Below are 20,848 nucleotides of genomic sequence, written 5' to 3' on the forward strand. Positions count from 1 at the left end.
GATCACATTTCAGCAAACAGGAGCAAATGAATGTTTTTCTCTGAAATAGGAAAGCGGGTGGATTAGAAAAAAAAAAAAAACATCCTCTGAAGCCTGTTATCTTTCCAAGCTGTCGTCACATAAATTTTACATCCAAGAGGGAACTTTACCAACTTAAACTAAGCATCTTTTTAGTAACAAGATCATTGGAATTGAACTCTAAATGTTTATTGAATTATTTAAAGAACTGTCCCAAATGAATTCTGTGTGACAGAAACAAATGAAAAACTGAACTTTTTGTATATAAAAAATTGTTAATGTGGAAATAAATCCCAACTGTAATTGTAAGTTATAATAAATAAAATGTTTTTCTGTGTGAAGACAGTTTTACTTTCTTCTAAAGCAGCTAGCTGCTCTTCAATGAGTGATAATTAATTGAATAGATAGTTTCCATTGGGCTCTATAAGAAATGCAGTCCGATGAAGGAGAGGCATTTTCTATGCGAACATTTGTGCCAGTGGATGTGCTTAATAGCTTATGTAAATCTGTCGGCTATTGGAATAATCCTGCAGCAAACATTTTAAACCAGCATGAAAATGCCACTGAGGCTGCACAGCAGCTCTGGTTTAGGTCATCTAACCAGTCGTGTCAAACAGCTGCTCCCATGTCTCCACATGGATCACCACTATATGGCAAAAAAAAAACAACATTTCCGAGCAGCAATTCTTCCCATGGTGAGGGTTAGGCATGGAAGACTGAATTATCTGCAGTCTTGTGGACTTTGTGGCAGCTGCAGGGGAGTTTGAGAAACCCTCTTTATCGCAGAAATGGCACTTACTCCATCATGGAGGCCTCTTTGGTGTCCAGGATGTGGTCGGTGAGGATCCACGGCATGGACATTTCGATGGGGAACTGAATCCTGCGGCCCATCGTGAGTTCTAGGAAGAACTCTCTGAACCAAAGCTGGGAGAGGTCGCAGCACTGCTGCAAGGTCTCTGCAGGACGGACGGAGAGAAGGGCGCATTTGGATCAGAGGCTTCTTCACGCAACAGCATCATGCAGATCATGTCCGCTCTGCTCCTACCACTGAAGTTCAGCAGATGCGTGTAGAAGAAAGACTCGCGGTGGAACCTCTCGATGTCCAGGATGGTGGGGCCTTCCAGGCTGCTGCGCATAGTCTTCTTGGAGCCGCTCTTGTCCGCGACGAGAGACTCCAGCATGGTCCTCACCATGTACAGCTGCAAGACAAGCCCCCCTCTTTTAAATGACAGTGTCTGTAGGCAGGTGGAGAACCTGTCTATAATCGTAACCAACAGAAACTTTTAATTCAGAGCAGATTAATTCGGAGCGTTCAGCCGAGCTCCTGCTTACCGAAAAAACTGATTAGATTTGGGAGCTGACCTCTGAGTTGATAAATCGTGTGGTTTATGCAACAGAATGGGTGAAACAATATGTCTGGCAAATGCTAATCTGCATCAAATTGACTGACAGGTGGAGAAAAAGCGGACAGGCCTTCCACACGTATCCTATCAGCACTGATGTTTGTTCTGCCAGGTGAGAAGCAACGGCGAAACCCGGCCGCAAAACCCTTCAGATGTTATCCTGCAGAATTACACAACGGACGCTCTAAAACCCCCAAGAGCGTGCAATCTGAGGTGAAAGTGTCCTCATTCAGAAGAAATGACGGGGCAGAGATTAAATCACCCAGATTAAATGGACCTGCCTTTTTTCTGGGGATTCAACTTTGACATGACGTGCTGCAAACATGACCTCTAAAGGGACGGGCAACACTGACTCGGACCTTCATCAGGATTTGGCGCAGAAGCACCTAAGGATGATGAAGGGTTGAGTTCACTGCTTCTATGGTGCATGATATCCAGGATGTTAAGAACATTTTTGCTCATCGTCTATAGATGTTAGACAGTACTAGAAGACAAGTGTTACCGTTAATGTGTTTTTGGTATTTAAGTGAGTCTGACAGAATTGTGCAGAAAAACATTTTAAAGACCCATTCTGACTGAAATGGTGTTTTTTTTTTAATCATTTTCTGATGTTATATAAAGAAAATTAAGCTTAAATTGCATTCCTGAGTATTTCTTCATTCAAATTGTTGTGAATCAGGAGCAGATGGAAAAACCGCCGTCTGAAGAAGACCTTATTTGTGACGAAGAAAATACACTGGGCGGGCCACAAGCTCCCTCCTCCGCCCCGCAACAGGGGGGGGAAGAGGGGTGGGGTTAGAGGCAAATTATGAACTAACTACAGCCGCTCTGCAGAAACTATGTCCAAGAAAACGACACAGCTTTGTCGATTTTGGCTAAAAACGGCATAATCATAGTTAGAAGACCACAGAAGATGATTGGAGCGGCACTTTCCATCGTTGCATTTAAGATCTGTCAAAGGTCAACGGGAAGATGGTTAAACAATTTAAGTATTTGTAATGTTTCAACCAAATTATCTTGTTTCTACAATGTTGAGTAAATATAGTTTGATACCTCAAAATGCACAAGTGGATTTCTGTTCCTGTACATCACATGTGTCAAACTCAAGGCCCAGGGGCCAAATGTGGCCCCCCATGTCATTTTATGTGGCCCGCGAGAGCATATAGGTTTTTAATTTCTTAAAATAAAAAAAATTCTTTAGTTGATTACATATCATTTATGTGTAGTTGCTGTAATTATTCAATGTTTGCAGGTCTTATGTCTTTATCCAGACAAAATGTTACACTATAATACATGCTCTTTCTAGCCTCAGTTTTATGCATTTTTCTTTATTCACTTGGACAATTGGATCCTTCTTTAATGGAGTTATGTGAGTTTTAATAAGCAGAAAAAATGTAAAAGGATTTATGCTGGAGTAACAAGCAAACATGTTTTCTATGCAACTGTAATTGTCACTTTAAAAAGTTATAATGAATAAATAAATAAATCAGTTATTTAACACTAAGGAGTAGTTACATTTATTTTTCATTACATTTAGTTACATGTATAAGTTATATCTGGCCCTTTGAGGACAGACACTATGCTGATGTGGCCCTCAGTGAAAATGAGTTTGACACCCCTGCTGTACGTCTTTATTCAAATCTTAAATTGATGTTATTTTTAATCCACGTGTGCTGACTTTATTCTAGATGCTGTATGGCAAAAAAAAAAAAAAAAAAAAAAAAACCCGCCTCCAACTCATTAAAATGCTGCTCAGTTGGCTCCGGCCGTGTTATCCTCGTTTTCTACCCGCTTCCGAGAGCCCCGCATGCAAAAATGTCTACGCAGTGATGAAGGACCTGGGTACTGGAGGGGCCCACAGCCCGGCGAGGGACCTTGATGTCGAAGCCTCCCTTTGGGTCCTTTTCACCCCGCAAGGCCGGGTCGTTGTGAGGCTCGCGACCAGTTTCCCAGTCGCAGACGGTCTTCCGGATGGCCTGGAGGACGCTGCAATACGGGACAATTCAAAAAGATGACTTTTATTGATGACGTTATCGAAGCACCAACAGAATGATTTAAAGTGAATCATCTGAAGGAATGCAAACACTCCTGCTGCTGGAAACAGGATTCATACACTTTTTTGTAGCAACGGTTTTCCCTAACTTTTCCCTTGCATTTCCAAAAATAAACACATTTCTGTCAGACGATTTTAGTCGGTGCCGCTAAATCAAACCAAGACACACACTGATACATCCACGTTTGTCTGCCTTGCCGTTAAAATTGCCAACAGCCAGAGTATCAACGGCCGTTTCTGTTGGTGTGGAGGAAACTGCATTAAGTGAAAAACTGATGTTTTTGTTGTAATTTTTTTTAAGAACTACCAAAGAACGGACTTCTGCTCATGAAAACTATAAGATGAGGCTGCAAATGTTTGTTTTTTTAATGCACGAAAAAAACAACACCAAAGAACACCTATTTTATTATTTTCTTAATATATTGAATGCAATAAAGCTTCCATAGTAACACTATCATTATTACCCGTGTTCAAAATTGGCTTCTGCAGCGTTGGGCAGCCATTGCTGTGTCTTCCCTTTCATGGGCTCACCAGTCCAGCTTCTCTCATGCTGCTTATGTCAAAGGACAGTTCTTAAAAAGCCACTTGTTGTTAAAGCTACATTTACCGGCATTTCCCAAGTCGAAAGCGCCGTGCGCTGAGCTGATGAAAAGTCAATCTGCTTTACGGCAACGTAAACTCCCATCATCGAGGTCGTCCTTCTCCCACAAATCCGAATCTCATGGTAAACTATTTTATTTTTTCATGTTTTTTTCATCCAAAACTAAAATTATTATTAACATTTCATGACTTTTGCAAAACTTTCATTTTTCACAAACTTCTCAAGGTCCTAGACATTGAATTTTTTTTATTTCGCAAACATTTCCAGGTTTTTCATGAACCCTCTTTAAAAGCATAAAGAGCTACAACTAAGCATTAAAATGGTACGATGCATTCAAAATGACGACATTTCAAAGGGACGTGTACCTCTGGATGACGTTCTTCTTCTTCTTAATGGCCTGCCTCAGCGGATCCCGCAGGGTAATTTGAGCAAAGTCCTGCAGCGCCGTATAGATGGTGTGACGGATGGCGTGGTTGAACACGCTCTCCATGCGTCCCATCAGCACCTGCAGGCCTTTGATCATGGCCATCACCTGTTGAAAGCAGAGCACCTCATAAAGGACAGTCCATCCCTTTACAGGGGTGGATCCTTTGTCATGGGACGGACCTCCACCAAGGCAAACTTCTCCTCGCTCGTGTAGTTGTAGCGGGTGGCCCTCTCGTACTCCTCTGCGCTGTCGGGGAACTCCTTGTTGGAGTATCTGTCTGTTGGATGAACCAGCTTCCAGGAGTACTGTGGGAGGAGTTACAGAAGTGCTAAAAACACCTTTACCTTAACTGATGTGAGCAGCAGAGGCACACGGACTGTCCACAAATTGTTTTCAACTTTATTTTTTATTTATCTTTTAAAACTAGAAAGACTAAGAAAAGTATAATGTTGATCAACAGCATATAAAGTTCAAAAAAGGCTTTGGATGGAGTGGAAGTACTTATCCAGTCAAAACCCTTTTCATTTAGTTTTTTTTAACTCAAAATGTAACCGAACAGCACGATCACCAAAACCACAAGAACAAATACACTGTACACAATGATCCATGATCAAAAGCTCCCAAAGAGAAAGAAAAAAATACAGAAAAATTATAAACATTCAGCTCCTTGGCCCAATGTGTTAATTAAATCCTCCTTATTGTAGCTCTAAATCTTTTTAATGTGTGACAATTTTTCATATTTTCACTACATCCGTTCCACAACTGAACCCCTCTTGTGGTAATGGAGTGTACCGCTGCATTAAAAAAAAAAATTATTTGAACCTCCAAAACTCTATTAACTTTCTCCTAGGATGACCAAAGTAGGAGTAGCTTGAATTTAGAATATTATTAAGTAAAAAGCAGTCATCTAAATGATTACCAGAGGGAAAAAATAACTGGTAAAAAGACGACCAAATGCTGAATAGGTTTGAACATGTTTGATTTGTTTTTAAAACCCATAGAATCTGGTACATTATATATTTTAATGTGTACATTTTATTATTATTTTCAGATACCAACTACCAACTTAGGAACATCCCACAGTTTGTGGTCTATTTCCAGTAATGAGTCAAATAAATGTGTTTTTGTGAGAGTCTAATAAGCTGATGATTTCAGGTGAGTTGGGTGGAGACCAACATTTAAAGCCTTTGTTTTCCTTCAAATACATTACATCCAGTACTTCCTTAATTCCAGCTGTAAAACACCGTTTCAGGGTTAGAAATGTTCATACTATCTAATGTTGACAGTCCCCCTTTCATACTGTTAGTGTGGGTCCTAAGAATAAATGCTCTGAGTGCTTTGAAGAAAACTGGAGGATACAGTGACTACAGTGAGTAAAAGTATTGGTTTATCACCATTGAGCTACTAAAGTGAAAAGTACAGTGCAGTAAGCTCCCCTAAGGAGTAGGGTTTGTTCAAAGAGTTACCTAAAATGTAACTGAGTAACTGTAGCTTGTTCCTATCCTCCTCTGGAGGGCAGAAAGCCTTTTTCTTACCACTTCCATGACGTGAGCGCTCCACTGGGAGAGCAGCTGCATGCCCTGCAGGGCCAGGTCAAACAGCTTCCTGTACTCCGTATCCGTCTTTTGGGCCTCCTGCCGGCCTGATCCAGTCACCACCTACAGAAAGAACCACAACAAGCACAACTCTTAAACTGTCCGCAGGGCTACAAATGGACTTCTGCACTCGCTCCAGTTCTGATGCACACGTTACATTTCCACCCAACCGTGGGGAATGTTGACCTCTAGAAATCCTCCAGAGGCAACGCATCTGCAGGAAAGTCCCTTACATCACAGCTGGACGCTTCACCTTCTCAGACGAGAGGCCTTAAAGCCTCCTCGTATAATCAGCTGCATGGGCGGTGTTTAAGTGCTTCTTTTTGCATCTTCTCTTTTAAGGATGCAAACTTGAAGCGTTAGCACACTGACCTCACTGTTGCTGTAGCGTGCAAGCTCAGAGATGAAGCGCATGTGATCATCCCTGATCTGAATCATCTGCTCACAGATGTTGTACTGAGGGCTGCTGGACACGGAGGTGCAGGTCCACCTGAGATGAGGGAGGATGACACAACATGTGTTACTGTGAAGGTCTAATGCAGGCAAAAACGGACAAGAAAACCAGCAGCACCAGAATAATCTAAATTAATAGAATATCATAGATAGAATATCAAATATAACTAGAAGGTGCTTCATTTCCGGAAGAAAATGCCGGAAGCCTCTCCATTGAAACCCATTATAAAGTTAAACTTACCACAAAGTCTAAAGGTTTATATTTCATAAACTAAAACATATTTTAAAAATCTAAAAGTATTGGAATCAGTTTAAAGTCTTGTGAATAATATGTAGCTTGAATGGTGTCTCTAGCTAAAAGTATGTTGAAGTTACAATGATTGAAAGAAGGAAAGGTATTCAAGGATTCTCATGTATTTCAATGGAGGCAAAAATCCTGGAATATCTTGAAAAGTTCAAGGATTTGAAGGACCATAAGTCATAGCTGGAAAAAAACTGAAAGAGCTGAACATTTTAATAGTTGAATGGTTAAAATAGCTGAAAAATTGTAGAAGGAGTTAAGCGGCAAAAAATGGCGGAAGATACTAGAATAAAGAAAGAGAAACAGGAAATCAATGGGTTTATTGCTTTATAGCATTCAACCAAATGTGACGGATTAATAGCCCTTAAGGCTCATCTAAAGTAAAGGAGACTCCCCCCTCACAGGAGGGGGCTGACCTCGCCTCACCTGGATTTGTTCTCCTCAAAGTGAGCACTGGTCTTGATGTATCGGGACAGCTCAATCTGCATGTCACCAAACAGCGGGACCACCTGGAGTTGCTGTGAACCGCAAAGGCACCAAAAAATACCATTATTAAAATACGAATACAAAAATAAATTATACAAATGAGGCACATCTGAGTTTTTTCAATGGAAAATTCAAAACAATGTTTTTTTTCCATGTTTGCCCTTGAGATTTCAGAAATTATTTGTATTTGTCCGACACCTTTTTAATATTGAATAGCCAACAGATTAAATATTTGCTTTTTTTCTTCAATAAACACAGTACGATCCTCATTCCAAATGGGTAAGTACTAAATTAAATTTAACACGTTCAGCTTTGAATGAACCTAAAGCCTCTTTCCTTTTATGCTGCCTTTTGTTTCATGTCACAACAGCAACCAAAAAATAAAATAAAAAGATTTTAAGTCAATAAAGGAGTTTAAATCAACTCTTTCATGAAGGGTACTGCACCTTAAAAAACTTATCAATCTTTGTGAGGTTAATTCTCTTCTTGGCATCCAGCTTGTAGATGTTGCTGCTGTTTCCATCCATGAGGTACAATCCAAACCCCATCACCTGGAGAAGAGACGGTGTGTGAGAGGCGTCCACAACCACCTGCGATGCTGCGGCTGTGTGCTTTTAGGGGGCAGGCGCACTCACTTTGAGCAGCATGTGCTTCTCGCTGGGCGTCAGGTAAAGCTTGTTCTCGTAGTAATCGGCACAAAGGTTCACGATGTCCGCCAGCAGCTCTTCATAGCCGTGAATCACTTCCAGCTGCTGCTGCAACGACTGGAAAACAGCACAGAGTCTCAAAGGGACTGAACTGCAGTGGGAACTGATCCACATGTGCAGCCAAGAAATGTGATTGAGCCGCAGCTCAGACCAACCTGAGTGATTTTGTTGTGGTTCGCCAGGAACATGGACAGGTTCTGAGACTCCTGAATGGATGCTGGCTCCGCCATCTTTCTGAGGAACTGAGCGGCTCTTTAAAGAGACAAAAACGACAGAATCTCCACATGAATTTATTGAAACACTTCATCTCAGATGATCTGGGCTGTCATTCTGCAGAGGGAGGGACTTTTCCACAGCAAACCTTCTTAGAAAAGGCAAAGAAATACATTTTTTCACGGAGGAATGCAGTTTACATGCTCAAGCATGCACAAGCAGCAGGACCACATGCCGCAGCACAAAACTCAAAGCCAGAACTAAAAACACAAATTCAGATGTGAAGAGTGGAACAAAAAAAGAGCTGTTTGCTCATGTTTTCGTTTTCTAAGTTTTTGTGTCGAACCATCCAGAGCTGCACTGAAGTTCAAGCAGAGGTGATGAATGATGCTGCCCTCTACTGTCTATAGATAAATATGCATTTGAAGACCCACTCCAAAAAATAAATGGTGTTTTTTGTATTTTTAACATGTTCTTGTAGTGATTTTCTCATTATGGAGGACATTTATAAAGAAAATTAAGATTAAAATTGCGCTTCTGACCAATTCTTTATTCAAATTGTGAACCAGGAGCGGACAGAAAAAAGTGCCGTTGGGAAAAGCTCGTACATGTGACAGTCGGCAGGTCACAAGCTGCGTGCTCCGCTCCATTCTGATGCATCCACTTGTGGATGACTAGATCCTTTTACGTCTCCGTTTTCCTCACCTGAGCTGGAATCTGGATCAAAACTGTACGTCTGCGTAGCTCAAACATTGATCGCAATGTTTGTTGGTAATGTTAGGTTTAAGTTAGGTGAAAGCAGATGGATGATGGGAATTGGAGGCTGGCTTACTCCACACTAACAGTCTTGCCCACAATTTAGAGGTGAATGTCTAATAAACTACTGTTGCTCTGCAGAAACTATGTCCTAGAAAACAAAAGTTTTTTTTATTTTGCCTAAAGACGACATCATCATAATTAAAAGACCACTGAGAAAGCTTTGAACACGGATAAAAACTCTCATCGGAGTGAGACTTAGAGGCCCTGCGTACCTTTTGTAGGCAGAGTGATCGTTCTTGACGCTGCACTTCATGTTCTTCAGCTCGTCCAGCACAGCGAACATGTTGATGAATCGTCCCAGCGTCAGCAGGTAGGCCTCAGAAACAAAGTCCTTCCTGCGCTCGGCGTGACACAGGCGGCGGACCTCCCCGCAGAAACGATCGATCGCCGTGCGCTGAATCATACCAGACGGTGCAGGCATTGAACGTCTGCAGCACGAGATCGGCTCTCCTCTGTGCTGTTAAAACTCGAACAGTACCTGGAAGTACATGAAGTTCATCAGCTTGGTGACCTCGGGCTCCAGGACCTCCACAGTCTTCTCATAGATCTCCACTCTGTTTGGCTGCTCATTGCACTTCACCTGCGAAGAAAATGTAGAAGTTGATTAGAATTTTCTGCATTAGGGTAAAAAATGATTTCGATTTTTTTTTCAAATATTGGGAGCATTTGAAGAAATAAATGTTTAAAAACAGAAGTCCTCACCTGTGGGATTGCACGAGAGCAGCTCCTCCAGGTGTAGAGCATGACGGCGTACTCCTGCCCCTCCTCCAGCATGTCGTTCTGATGCAAACAAAACCATTCCCATGACTCAGCAAAACAAACTCACTTCCTCTGAAAGTACTGAGACAAATATGACCAACAAAGTGTGCTTTTACACTTAGGGAAATGAGTGACAACACCAGTTTTATCTGCACCTGATTCACAGCAATTTAAACACAGAAATACTCCGAAATGCCTTTTTAATTTTCTTTTCTTTGTCCTCCACCGTGAGAAAAAAATACCACAAGGAGATCCTAAAAACACAACTTTCGTTGGAGTGGGTCACAGCCAAGGTTACAAGGCCATCAAAACAGATCCTGTTGTGAATTGAAAGACCCATTCCAAGAAGAATTGTGATTTTTGGGTTTTTAACATTTTTTGTAGCGTTTTCCAATGATGGAGGACATAAAGAAAATTAAGCTTAAATTTGTATTTTTTTTAATTCAAATTGTCCTAGAAAAAACCAGACAGATTTTTGTAAAAGGCATAATCATAATATAAAGACCCCTGAGAACAATTTTAACATCGATCAAAAGATGAGCTAAGTGGGACTTTCAGGTTTGATGATCAAGCCTTAATCATCCGAAAACTAAACTGTTGAGAGAAAAATTGTAATCAGTCCTACAAATAAAAAAAAGAAACTTGTTTAGAGAAATGCTGAATTCCCTGGAGTTCAGGTTTACATCATTGTAAAAATAAATTCATAATTACAAATAAAAAAAGAACAAAATTAGCAATTAAGAGGCATAAAACAAGTTCCAAAACTAAAAAAGGATTCAAATTAAATGTTGCACAGATTTTTTATTCATTTACATAAAGTAAATTTTACTTAAAATGACAACTAACTTGGTAAAAGACATGGAAACCAAGATCTGCTCGACTGTTTTACTGATCTTTCTGGATAAGTTTGATTAATTGATAAAAGCTTGATGGAGCTCTTTGGTCTGAAGGAGCTTTTATGGAGCATAAACAGATCAATATTTCAAAACAGGAATCTCCTGGAGGAGCTAAAGGTTCAGAGACCAGAGCAGTTAAACCAGCTGAAGATTTCTCAGGTATAAACATTTAGAAAGGAACCAGAAGAGTTTTGCAGCATGAACATACTGATGACCGTTGAAACTGGAAAACATTTATGCTCCACAGCTTCTTCTGAAAGCCCTTTTTCTTTAGCAAGTGAAAGCAAAAGACAGCTCTGCTCTCCAAACCAATTATCGCTCACTAATTAAAGGCACAAATTCGTGCTTTTCCTAGCCAGAGATGCTCTGATATATCTCTTTGTGCTTGAGCCAAGTTCTTCCTCCATTCATCGTCTGACCTAAATGTTTTGTTTCCTTAACAGGTTCTAAAAGGAGCAAAGGAATAGAAGTTCTGGTAAATACCATGCTGGAGTGGACCGTAGCCTGCTCGATGTATCTGGCGATGCCGGTGACGAATGCATTTCGGTCCTCAAAGTTGGTGTTGAAGTTGGGCTGCAGAAAAACAAAATTATTTCACTTTTGCAAATGTGCACATAAAGCCCAATCTGAATTCATTCTCTAGCTCCTCCCTATTGCCCCAATTGTAGGGGCATTTGGAGCTGTAGTGGGGTCCAAACATGTTGTTTTAAGGGGTAGCTGTAGTGACTTAAGGCTGGGTATCCCTTTGATGGTAGGGTGATCCGCATCTAGCTTCTGACATGGAAGAGAAATGGATTATTTTACCTGGGTGTGCTCTGAAGCACAGAAGTTTACTGGTGTGTTTAGACTGGACACATCTGGAGTTCTTTCCCCCAATAATCCGGAACAAATTGTTGGCCTGCATACACCTAAGCGAACCCTGGTCCAGGACCAGGAACTGTACTGAACGACCAGGAATTGCTATCAGACCCACATGTCATTGTATCCCCATGTACAATGACAATAAAGAATTCTGATTCTGATCTTTCGAGGTGGTCTCGATTCATTTCCAATCGGACTGAGCTTCAGTTTGCTCTGAGTTTCCTCAGTCTGAATACAATCTGTCCTCGGAGCAGAGCAACAGAACCAAACCGCCATCGTAGCCGGACATTATGATGCAAACAGAGAGCCCTGAGAACCATGAGGAAACAACGAGACACAGCAACTCGTTAAAATGTGGTCGGATGAGTCCAGGCTGATTAAAGCCGCTTTTAACGTGATACACATTGCTTCTCGCACTGCTTTCCCGACCATCTAATTCTAATTCTAATTCATAGCTGACGCCTTATAGTAGCTGCCATGCAGCGTGCCTCCATCGTACCAAATTAGCAAGTCAAAATGTTGAGCAAAGTATAAAGTTTGAATAAGTGAACCATCCAAACAAGGATTGCAAAGTGAAGGACTTCCATTATCCTCTCTTTCGTTACTTTACCCTGCCCTCATAATTTCTGACCAATGACTGAAGAGTCATTGGTCATTGGTCTCTGGTAGTCTCTGGTAGACGCCAGTCTGAATACAGACAAACGCAAGATTCAGGACTTGATCCAGCCAAAATTAAGCAGATTTGGTCCGGACCAAATAATGTTTCCAGTCTGAATATACAAGCAATGACTTTTTGTTTTTGAATGCCTTTTTAAAGTTATAAAACCGATGTTATGTATTTTCCGAGCGCTGGCTAATGTAGATAACCGGGGTAGGGAGCAACCGCAGGGGAAGGGATGAATTTGGATTCAGCCTTCGCGTCTGCAGCTCTATCCACAGGTGTACTGATTTTCACTCCTACCAGACACCTCGTACTCTTCACAACAACTCATGGTACGGTGTCGAGGAAAACCTTCTGCAGAAGCAGAGGCTCTTTTTGACCTGATGCCCGCAGACATGGAGAAACAGCATCCACTCTGACCTGATAGACCACCGAGGAGGGCAGGGGCTCGATGCACGGCTGCTGGTCCGGGAGAGGCAGCTCCTCCAGGAGGTCCACATTGGAGAGAGCATCTTCTAACGTCACAGTAGACGCCATGCTGCTGAAAAAGTTAAGTAGAAAACGTTGTGATCAAACTTCCAAGCTGCAGATGCTGTTTGCTTAGTAAAAATATTACTGGTTTCTGCAAAAATAAATAAATAAATAAAATCAACACAATTCATTTGAATGGAATTTGGAATTGTTTTATTGCAGTGAAAAGTGAAGGGCAAAGGTGTACAAATAAAGAGTTTTTTCATGCTTTTTGACAGAAAATAATAAATAAAATATAATCGTTCAGTACAGTTCAGTAAGTAGAATAGCATTTGGATTGTATTCTGACTTTTTCATCACATTTAACCCTGCATTGTGTCATTAAAAATAAAAAAGAAGGTATTTTGTTGTGCGCTGAGGTTTTTTCAGACACCAGTGCCCCTCCTGCAATAATAAAACCTCCTTATCTTGGCTGCAGCATACCAGATTTTCCAGAAATTCAGGCAGATGCTGGTTAAAAATCCCCAGCAACCCTCCTGCCCACTGCCATTTTCCCTGCTGGTTTGTGCAGAATGCAACAATTTCGCATGAATCAGCAGGTAAAATGTCCCTGCGTCATTATTCTGCACACATCTGGCAGTTTATGGTCTACAATTTGTTTTTTATGCCCACTTCAGAATATCAATGAGAATCCAGTTCAATTTATTTTAATCCATCCATTTGATTAAATTTTTTCTAAAGTTTTATAACTTTAAGTTCTGCATAACACTGGTTTTAGCGTCAATTTAGACAAACATGATTTTGAAGTTGTCACTCTCAGAAAATACCACCGTCCACCTCATGACTGCTTTGAGCTTCCAGTCAGTCAAAGCTAAAACTCATTTACTTACAGGAAGCTAGTAAAGCTGCTAAAGACGTCTTTTTATCGTAAATGTTCCTCCTAAGGATTTTTCTTTTTGTGCTTCCAAGTTCCCCTTTTGTGCAGAAAGGCGTCAGACGGTCTGGAGTTTCCTGTCCAAAGAGCCTCCGTCTGTGCTCCAACATGACCTGAGAGCAGCTGTAGAAAACCTCAGCTGCCCAGCATTTGCTCACCATTATTCAAAGCGTCTTGATCCATTTAAAGCTGTGAGTGACGCCTCTGTGGCCGCCGTGTGTTTTTGTCCTCAGATAACCATCTACCTGATGAAATCAGTTCATAACTCCCAAGAATCACAGTCTCTTTCAAAAACAAAAAGCACCACAAACCACATTCTATTAGAAAAAGGGACTGCCTGTGTCAAAGCCATTTTAACAGCTGCTGATTACCTCACAATTTCACACTCAAAAAAAAACTGTGTGGTTTGCTAAGCTTTGCTTTAGCCTTTAACAGGTGTGACCGTCAACACGAAACAACCTCCTATAGCCAGAGCTGCCAGAGAGTCCAACCATCCACAGCCACCAACTCGCCAAAACGGAACCTCTGCGGTCTGCGTGAGCACAGGGTAGGGGTCATGGGGGGGTGATCAACGATGGCATGGCACAACGCTCAATGCAAGAGGGAGAAAAACACACTCCCTATTGCTTTGAGCACCACAGCAGTTCTTTGGGCTTTTCATAGCTGGGATTTTTTTAACCTAAAAATCATTTTTTTAAAAAGCAAACATCTCAAGCAGTCTGCCATGACACCACCACTGAAGGTAATGACAAACTAGCAAAGCTTCTTTGGGAAAAATATTTTGCTTTCCTGTGAAACCCTTGTGCTATCCTAGGCACTTTAACATTGGGAGTTGGGTCATCTAGACTCACTAGACCGGGAGTCGGCAACCCGCAGCTCAGGAGCTGCATGCGGCTCTTTAGCGCTGCCCTAGTGGCTCCCTGAAGCATTTTCAAAAATGTTTGAAAATGTGGGGGAGAGAAATATATTTTTTGTTTTAATATGGTTTCTATAGGAGGAAAAGCAAGACACAAGCATTCTTAACGTTTTCCAATGCTGTAAGAATGTGTAGAATAAATATTGTAACGCTCAGCAAGTACGTCACTTGTAGCGGGAAATACGGGAGCTAAGCTGTCAATAAGTTGAGCTGTCAGTCAACTGGTCGCCCTGGAGAACTGTCCGTGTCCCATACACCGCACAACTCCGAACAGTCTCAGAGAGGAGGAGGCAGAAAGAGAAGCTGATAACGAGGTCTCCTTTCCAGCATAACAAGTCCATTTACTTTGAACACACACAACATTGAACATTGCACAGGGTTCATCAACCTCTCCCCCTCCCACACTGATGGTGCAACATAAAGAAACAACATAACAGGAAGAATAAACGAAGGTGGAACAACAAAACTGCCATATCAAAAGAAACGTGGGCAAACAGAAACGCTCATGTTGAGCCCTAATTAGATCAGGAAACGCGTCCCACAATCCCTTGCTGCTAACAGACCTAAAATGCACATGACCGCCACGACACACGCTTCTACCAGCAGGGCCTTTTTTTCTCTCTTTTTTTTTAAAAACTTTTAGCGGATATAGCATCCAGAATGATCAAATGTTTCACAGTAGATGTTTAGCATCCTGATTTCATAACCGTTTTCATAACGTTGTCCTTTTTGGGAGTCTGTTTGAAAATCACAGTCCCTGTGCCAAACATAACCTGTGACACAATCATATAAACGTTACAGATGTCGAGGTCCAGACTTTGGACTCAACCAAAGGTCATCGCCTCATAAGTCCAGAGTGATAACTTTTTATTTTATTGACATCATTAAGCAGTTTTTAGTCAAGCTTTTCCCTCCAATTTGTCTTTCTACCTTCTGATCATTTTCTTCTCTTAAAACTGAGATATGCAAAATGAATTGAACATTTTTACACTTGTCTCTCTTGTTTAAACTCTCAAAGTTCAAACCTTTGCATAGAAATAAGTCCAGTATTTTAGAATGACATTTTTTTTAAACGAGCCAAACAGAATGCATTCTGAACAGGTGACATGGCATAGGGGAGATTGACAGGGTCAACAGCCAATCAGGAAGTAGAACACATAATGCACTACAAAAAAAGGTAAACCACGTTACAGCAAGGAAACACTGTGCAGGTAACTTGATGACAGTGCTGCTCAAAATAACTCCTTTCCGTCAAAATCTGACAATGTTTTTTTTCTTTAAAGTAGTACCTTTTGTTCATCATTTCTTTGTCATTTCCAGTCAAAAAGAAACTTGCTGGTTGAAAAAAAGGGTCAAATTAAAATGTGTCTGAGGTGCGAGTTTTTTCTAGCAGCCCTGTAAAAGGGCACAGTGATGTTTCTGCAGCTGAAGGACTTCTGATTCATTAAACTGTTAAAACAAAGAAAAAAATGTAAATTACAAGATGTGAATCTGCCAAGCTTCTAAATGAATGTGACAGCTGTAAACCTTCGTTCTCCCAAAGAACTTAGATAAGACGAGGGTTTTTGTCTGTAAAGGCAGTGATTGGGTTCGGTTGCAGTTCTCTTGAGTGCAGGAGACGGTGAAGGAGGCAGCACCCATGCTTACAGCTCAGTCAGCAAAAATCCAGCTGAACAAAAGCCAATTAAAGAGAAACTGAACTCGTGCGGATGTCAGTGAATGAAAGAAAAGAACATTTTAGGAAACACTTGCTTATGCTTCCCTATATGGAGAAACAGCACGAAACAGAAGTGTCTGGTGTCTTTTTAAGCCGTGGAGGGAAGTCGTACTTATTACATGAGGCAAAAAGAGGAACCGTGGTGGCTTTTTCTTTGCTGATCAGTTCCCGTTCGAGGTCTCCACATGTAAGGCACAGGCGAGGAACAAATGAAGGAAGCCGTGGCTCCTGCAGAGTTCATTTAGACTGCTACACCCACTGGTGAAGAAATACTCCACTAGTCTGCAGGGCTGCGCCTAATTACACACTAAGCAGCTTAGTCCAGCCTAAAGTACGTAACCAAGGTGCTCCAAACACAGCCGACTGACGGTGATGAGGCAGGTCACTTGATAAGTTTGGGCTCGCTTTACTCCATGAAGTCACACAGCACACATTTGGGGAAATGATGTGAAACTGTTGTGAAATTGTTTCAATGGTTTCAGCTAAACCGCATCTACTAACCACCATGATACAGATCATTTATTTCTGCAATGTTTTGCCCGTTTTAAAGGTGAACTTGCACGACAGATTCTGTTCAACAACCCTTCACGGTAAAGCCCGTCTCACCACCTGAGTCTGGGAAATGTATTCTCCACACTTGCCCATCCCGCGAGGAGGCGGAGAGCTGACGTCCCGGCCCCGCTGTGGTTTAACCCTCCCCCCACACCCACCCTTTGATGCCGAGCGTCAAGCAGGAAGAGACCGGATCCCATTTTTAGAGACCAGAATCTCCAAGCCTCAGGCCAAACATGAACAAGCAGAACTTTCTGTCCATTTTAAAGAACGTCTGCAGCAGCAGGATAAGAGACTCAAAAAGGCATGAAAAGCTAAGTTTCTCATTAAAAAAAAATGCAGTCGTGTGTAAAAGACAAAGTTTATGACTTAATCAAACTGAATAAAGCTCCTAAAGATTTTTTTGTGTTAGTGGAGAAATTAACACAAAAATGATTTCCCTTCAGTTTGGTCTGCACAATAAATCGCAAATGTATCGTTATCGCAAGATTAAGCAGTGCAATATGCATATGGCAAAAGACGGCGAAAATAGCGATAAATGGTTCAATGAAATGCGCTAAAACAAATCTAATAAAACAATCAGATGGACCCCTTGACGTTGTTGACTAATGGGATAGAGCTCTTCTATGTTAGATGTTCGCCTCCTAGACTAGGGTCATTTGGAGTATAATTTTAAACTGATACAGTGAAATGGAATTGATTTTTTTGGTTGTTTTTCCATTTGTTGTTATATTGCAAGTTATACCGTCATCACAATATTGATCACTAATATCGCGAGTTTTCCCCTCTTATCGTGCAGCCCTAATTTCAGTTATTCTTCACTGAATAGAAATCGACTGCAGCTGCTCCTTTAGGGTCAGTTCGACCCTAGGAAAAGACTGACAATATAGAACTATGCCAGGAGAAGATACCTACGGACTAACTTCTATTGATAATTCTTATCTCTCCTTCGTTGCCCTGCTGAGTCATCTGCATTCCTGCTGTGGCTAAACTGCACTCGGTTCAGCTGAAAGCCAAGCAAGGCCTTTTGGTTTTAGGTGGACCTGATTCGGTCTGAAAAGGAATTCTGTTGTAAAAGAGCAGCCACTATTAGCAGAAAATAATGTTCATTTGAACCCATTGCATTTTTTAGACGATCAGACGCACATGCTTTATAAGGGGCATTGAGTAAAACAAAAGAATTAGATAAGCAGTTGTGACTACACTACCCAGGATGCAATGACAGGTAAAAAGGCAGGCGATTGGTCAGAGGAGTTAATTTGAATTATTTTCTGGTAAACTGTTGTTCTTCATGTTTGCCTTGTATCCACAATTATATGCTTTTGTTTTTTTTCCAACTGATGCCACAATAGGCTACCAGTTACCACAGCTCCGTGTTAGCTTGCTTGTTTAGGTATTTATGTTTTTCTCTTAATATTAACCTGTTTTTGAAAGACGTGGCCTTATTTTTTAACACAGTGAGTGCATTGGCGTGCCTGCTGCTCCCTTTTTGACCATTTTCCACCACTTCTGGGTCAGACCGGAGAAGCAACCGGTGATCGCAGGAGAGGCTGGGGTCCTTTAGAGTTTTCAGAACTCTTCAAGACTTTTTTTTTTATTAAGGGCTTGTTGCATTTGCCCTCTTCTACGGCGTGAGCTGGTGGTGGGGGGCGCAAATGCACCGACAGGAACAGGAAGAGAATCCACGAACCGGTGAAGAGATCCGGTCCTGTTCTGGGATGTCCCTTACAGTCAGTGAATGTGGCGGGTTAGAAGAGGAATTCATCATGGACCATGCTCTGACTGAGACTGTGAGTGCACTGAGGAACTCCTTCAGTCAAACGTTAACACCTTGCTGCAGGAAGCAGCGCCTTCGCAAAGCTTTCTTCCTGTCAGCTATTGTCTACAACTAAGGCCCCAGACAATAATGAACTTAGTTATACATTTTTAAGAGCATCTTTAGTGTGTTTATCCATCTCCTGTTTTTAAAAGACTTATGGTAACTGGTTAATGTCCCATTTGTGAGATCAATAAAGTTTTTATCTATTAAGTTGTAACATAAAATACAAAACAGCTCACCCACTTATATTGACATGGTACATGTCTCTCCTGATTGCAGTACCTATATGTTGTGTTTACCAAAGTTAAACTAAAACATGAGAGATTAAGCGCTGTTTACTGCAGAAAAATTAGGTCAGTGAACACAACCAGGATTTACACTCACGGCGTATTGTGGATTGTTGAGAAAATGAACGTATTTTAAGTGCAGCTTAAGGTGTAAAAAGTACTGTAATCTGTTTCAGCGGAAGCTGCATCTCTTTCATTTTTAGATATTAAATCTGATAAAAGTTGGTAAATCTTTTTTATTGGAAGTGACAAAAATTGATAACCTTCACACAACAGTAAAACGTTCAAAAAGCACAAAATCAAATAAGGGGACAAGAAATCTAGAGCTTAAATATTTTGAACCACAAGTTGCTTGTTCTGTTTGGTGGAATGAGACGTTCTAAACATCTGCAGTCAGCAGACTTGGTCTTATTTTAGAAAAAGGGGAACACTGAATTATGGGTCCCATTGAATTATGGGTCCCATTGACATCCAGCTTTAACAAAGACAATGTCAGCAAATGAAACAGAAAAAGTGACGGCAAAGCAGCTTCTATTTCCAACACAACACATTTTTGGCACACTATGTTAACTTTGTTAACCAGACAAATGCAAATGCACTTGGAAAAACAGTTTTCCTTTAAAAACAAAGATGCATTTAAAATGCGTCACTAATTCTGCAAGTTGTCCCACTTAAAAAGATAAGTTTGATTTGTAGTGGATTTTTTTATATTTTATATTTATTCATGTATTGGAGCACTGCAATGTAATGACAAAGATCAAAGGTTTCTTGTAGGTCTCCAAGCAGGTTCCCAAACAATGTAACTGCTATTTTGGTCCATTATTCCATGCAGATCTTCTCAAGAGCTGTGATGCTTTAAGGATGTTGCTGGGCTACATGAACTCACTCCACAGTTTCTCTAACGGATTGAATTCTTTGGAGCACTGCAGGATTTGAATCCATGGTGATGTTGTGTTACTATAGTAACCTTAGTTACTGTGGTCCCAGGTCTCGTTAGGTCACCCACAAGTCCCAACATCTCAGGCGGATGTTGAACGTCAGTGATCTTATATTTCTTCCATTTTCTAACAATTGCTCCGACAGTTGATCTATTTTCAGCAAGCTGTTTGCTTATTGTAAATTGGTTCATCCCAGTTTTGTTCGGGTCTACAATCTTGCCCCCAGTGTCCTTTGACAGCTCTTTGGTCTTGGTCGTGGTGGAGATGTTGCAGTCCAATTGTTTAAGGGTGTGGACAGGTGCCTTTGATCCATTTAACCAGATCATACAGGTACCATTCATACAAGTAACAGGGAGAATTGAACAGCTTTTTAAAGAAGTAGTAACAGGTTTGTGGGGAACAGAATTCTTGTTTGCTAGCTGGAGATACATTTTATTTGCACCATTATAGGCTATAAAATGTTTTTTGGTTTTTTTATTATACAAAGTGATTCACGAAATTCTTTTCTTACATTCTGTCTGTCAACGTTTGTGTATTTCTAATGAACATCATGGACGCACTTTTAAGTCGCAGAATTGGCTACTAGAATACTGTTTAGCCCAAAATGTCTGCGTTGACTTCAAGGCAATTAAACAAACATAATTTGAAATTTCAGGCAAATTTGGAGACGTGTCTAGAAAAACCAGACGCTGTGTAACTTTCCTACGGGGTTTGGGAAAACAAAAAAGTTGAACTTTGAGCCAAGAAGAACCAAAGCAGTCTAATCAAACCTATGGATCAACTTATGTGGCTGTACTTTATACACTATATAGATGTTCACTGCATGATACAATGAAATAGTTGACATGTGCTGTCCAGGACTTTGAGGTGCGACCTTTTAACAAAAACGGAACCAGGTTTAGATGAGAACGACAGACAGGTTTTATTAAAATAACTACCACTTCATTGTGCATATTTCTGT

At 41.0% G+C, this 20,848-nt stretch overlaps 1 protein-coding gene across 5 annotated transcripts in view; it reads right to left on the minus strand.

Moving 5' to 3' along the window:
• cyfip1 (cytoplasmic FMR1 interacting protein 1) overlaps nt 1-20,848 on the minus strand; it is a 34,747-nt gene that overhangs the window by 12,312 nt on the left and 1,587 nt on the right. For 3 of the 5 annotated variants that reach the window (XM_078946289.1, XM_011474440.4, XM_078946290.1), the window contains 16 exons: nt 12,674-12,791; nt 11,215-11,304; nt 9,779-9,856; nt 9,555-9,656; nt 9,289-9,470; nt 8,200-8,296; nt 7,973-8,101; nt 7,784-7,888; nt 7,278-7,369; nt 6,470-6,587; nt 6,038-6,160; nt 4,682-4,807; nt 4,441-4,607; nt 3,260-3,407; nt 1,064-1,217; nt 818-974 (listed from right to left, as the gene is read on the minus strand). In XM_078946289.1, coding sequence (XP_078802415.1) covers nt 818-974; nt 1,064-1,217; nt 3,260-3,407; nt 4,441-4,607; nt 4,682-4,807; nt 6,038-6,160; nt 6,470-6,587; nt 7,278-7,369; nt 7,784-7,888; nt 7,973-8,101; nt 8,200-8,296; nt 9,289-9,470; nt 9,555-9,656; nt 9,779-9,856; nt 11,215-11,304; nt 12,674-12,790 — 1,985 coding nt within the window. In that variant the 5' untranslated portion in view covers nt 12,791. Of the gene's footprint in view, nt 1-817; nt 975-1,063; nt 1,218-3,259; nt 3,408-4,440; nt 4,608-4,681; nt 4,808-6,037; nt 6,161-6,469; nt 6,588-7,277; nt 7,370-7,783; nt 7,889-7,972; nt 8,102-8,199; nt 8,297-9,288; nt 9,471-9,554; nt 9,657-9,778; nt 9,857-11,214; nt 11,305-12,673; nt 12,795-20,848 lie in introns of all 5 variants that reach the window. The other 2 variants (XM_011474441.2, XM_078946288.1) reach the window with 1 other exon arrangement.

This window comes from Oryzias latipes, chromosome 4 (genome assembly GCF_053564925.1).
Source record: "Oryzias latipes strain Hd-rR chromosome 4, Olatipes_Hd-rR_3.1".
NCBI classification, from domain to species: domain Eukaryota; kingdom Metazoa; phylum Chordata; class Actinopteri; order Beloniformes; family Adrianichthyidae; genus Oryzias; species Oryzias latipes.